We start from the raw sequence: 2,953 nt of genomic DNA on the forward strand, positions 1-2,953 counted from the left end.
TTTCTCAAACATATTATCTTCTATTTTTCATTCTCTATAGTAGCTATAAACCTCTTGAAATTTTCTAAAATTCAAACTTCCAAAATTGTTAAATGCTAGAATCTGACAATTCTAATATTATTTAACTCCAGCAACTAAATAGACTTTGGATAGGATATGAATGTTGGTAAAATAAATTATAAACAATCTCAATACAAACCATTGACATCAATTAAAATAATTTTAAACATAAAAATAAAAATTGAAATGTTTAAAATATTCATAAATTTTCTTATCATATAGTATAATAATATATTAGAATTAAATACAAACGAACCTTAAAATTTTGATCATTACACATAAGAGATATAAGATGTCACCCATATACAACTATGATATCCCTTTCATATAATGCAAATTTTGAGTTTTATGCATTAAAAAGAAAGTTATAATATTAAAAATAAATTTATGAAATATACAGTTTGAAAACATAGAAAATACTTTTATTTATAGACTTAAATCGAGATTTATAGGGTTTAAATTAGAAGATGACATTCGTGGAGGCTCTAGGAGAAGAAAACAATTCAGTTTGCAGTTGCTGCAAATGTAAATATATTCAGCACCATTTCCATACATGGCTTATTCCTAATTGTTTACCCATAGTATGATTCCACATTAAGGAATGCTTGTAGGGCTTCATAACATGAAGAATATAGAACGAATATAGCCCAAACTAGGTTCACACGAGTGGTGCCCACAATCCAAACGGGTCCTCATACTCTTGCATAGCTATTACTCCATCGTTGTTATTATCATTGTATGGATCGTTTTCATGTACTAAATCAATTCTACTTCCTGATTCATCGGTATTATATGCGCCGTTTTGATGTACAACATCAAATGTAGTTGCTGTTTCACCGGAATCACAAAAGCCGGGGAAGAGAGACGAAAAATAGATCTGCGAATGGAAGAGCTCTGCTTGAATGGTTGCCAATTGTGACTGGAGATGTATGATTTCCTTCTGCAGTCGACAGATGGCGCCTGTGCAGCCGTAGATTGGATCATTCAATCTCACATTTGCCTCGTATACAAGGCTCGTTACAGCGTCTTCCCTCTTCTCTGCTGGAATATCCTGCACAATATGAAATGAAATGATGTTGATATAAAGTCTAACTAGCCAATTGTAGTATAGATAGATCGGAATGCCCTGTTGATTAATTTCTCGAATTGTATTGATTTATACCTGAAGGATTTTGGCAATGTTGCTTGCTCCGAATAATTTGTGTACAACTAAGAATTTGTGAGGATCACGTGGAGGAAAATAAGGTGCTAGCACGCATTTATCTCCACATTTTCTTCGCTGAATCTTGCAAGCAGCACAAGGGTAAACAACAATACCAGACATGTCTTCTGATATCTGATCAAGCTGAATTAGGGTTGGAGAAGGAAGAAATAAATGTAAGGCTTTTGAAAATAATGCGAGAAGATCAGAATCGAATTGAGGAATATATAGATGAGGTAGAATTGGGAGAAAGAGTTGAGTAATGGATACGTAAGATGTATAGAAGCGAGTATCACGTTTTCATTTATAAAGCCATGTGACTCGGAGAGCTTTAATTAATCAGATTGACTAATATGTGCTAAAAGCAAAGATTAGATGGTAAATATGTTTTACGGTACTGTTAGGTGCTTTATAGCTGGAGATAACTAAGCCCTAAAGTTTTTTTTCGAAGTACGGTGGTTGTTATTTTAACACATTCATATTACTACTCATACTACTTTTTCTCAACATGCCAATTTGAAAGTGAATGGCACCTCTATCCTAAGAATATGTTTCAAAATTTACACTTATTTTTTATATATGTATTATTTATTCTAGTACTACACCTCAACTATTTCAAATATGACACCCTCTCCACCATACATATTGTGCTTTCCCGTAGATATGTTAAATTAATCTTATCATAGATTTTGTAAGATTTACTATTATTATTCAAATCATAGAACTAATGTTTGTGTGCCTATTAATAACCTAGTGTATTCTTGTCCCTTGTATCTTCATACTTCTAGCTTTTAACTGCTATGCACATTCCTCATTTAACTCCAATTTTCTTTGAATTATTCCTCATTTCTCACCCTCTATCCAAACTTCTCTTCACAATAAGTCATCTTGCAAACCACTTCATGCAATGATAACCTTTTAACTAATTTTCTTCTAAATTAAATTTTCTTTAGTTAAGCATAACACCGTATCAAATAGGGTTACATTTTAGCTATTAAAATCTTATCACTTTTCTATTTTGTTTAAAACAATTCATTCTATGTCTATTACTTCACTTTGAGAAAAAATAATTTAATTTAACAGTAGTTATAGTTCACTTATCAAATAAGTAATTTTCGAATCAAATATTTAAATAAAAATGTTCCTCACATTGTCAAATTGATTCAACTAGATACAATATCTATATGAGCTATATAATTCTATGAAAAGTCAATCATTAGAATATAAAATCAACTATATCAATATAGTTAAGAAAGAAATAAATTAATTAAACTCATTAATCAACATGAGATAATTAGTTAATGGTTTTAAACTATCCACACTCACTCGACCATCAATGTGAGTTATCTAATCCAAGATTAAATTAAAATCTTCCATCCACCATAGAAAAAATCAATAAATCCAAAATCAAATCCATCACTTCAATGGGCACAATCCTTTAAGCACAATTATACATTAGTTGAGTTAACAACAACATAGCCACAATTATAAATCCTAATCTAGAGCATATACACATTTGCATTATGTAGCTAGATGTATTGGTGAGTCATTCTTTAATATATTTCAACTTCCTTGCAAGAACCTCTTTGGTAGACAAGATGCAAATTAACGGTTCAATTTATTTCATCAAAGTATTTTTTTAATGCTTCGTGGTGACTTATTCATGTAGAATGTTGTATTATTTCTTAATAC

At 30.6% G+C, this 2,953-nt stretch overlaps 1 protein-coding gene across 1 annotated transcript; it reads right to left on the bottom strand.

The window, feature by feature from the left end:
• Window positions 1-574: 574 nt before the first annotated feature.
• LOC149569876 (LOB domain-containing protein 23-like) lies at window positions 575-1,441 on the bottom strand. Its single transcript, XM_089817804.1, has 2 exons — window positions 1,223-1,441; window positions 575-1,111 (listed from the first exon to the last, which is right to left on the bottom strand). Exons 1-2 carry the CDS (start codon window positions 1,382-1,384, stop codon window positions 719-721), a joined length of 555 nt encoding a protein of 184 aa, XP_089673930.1. The 5' UTR covers window positions 1,385-1,441; the 3' UTR covers window positions 575-718.
• Window positions 1,442-2,953: the final 1,512 nt, after the last annotated feature.

Source organism: Cupressus sempervirens, chromosome 3, assembly GCF_028749045.1.
Source record: "Cupressus sempervirens isolate cs-2001-9-10 chromosome 3, ASM2874904v1, whole genome shotgun sequence".
Taxonomy (NCBI): domain Eukaryota; kingdom Viridiplantae; phylum Streptophyta; class Pinopsida; order Cupressales; family Cupressaceae; genus Cupressus; species Cupressus sempervirens.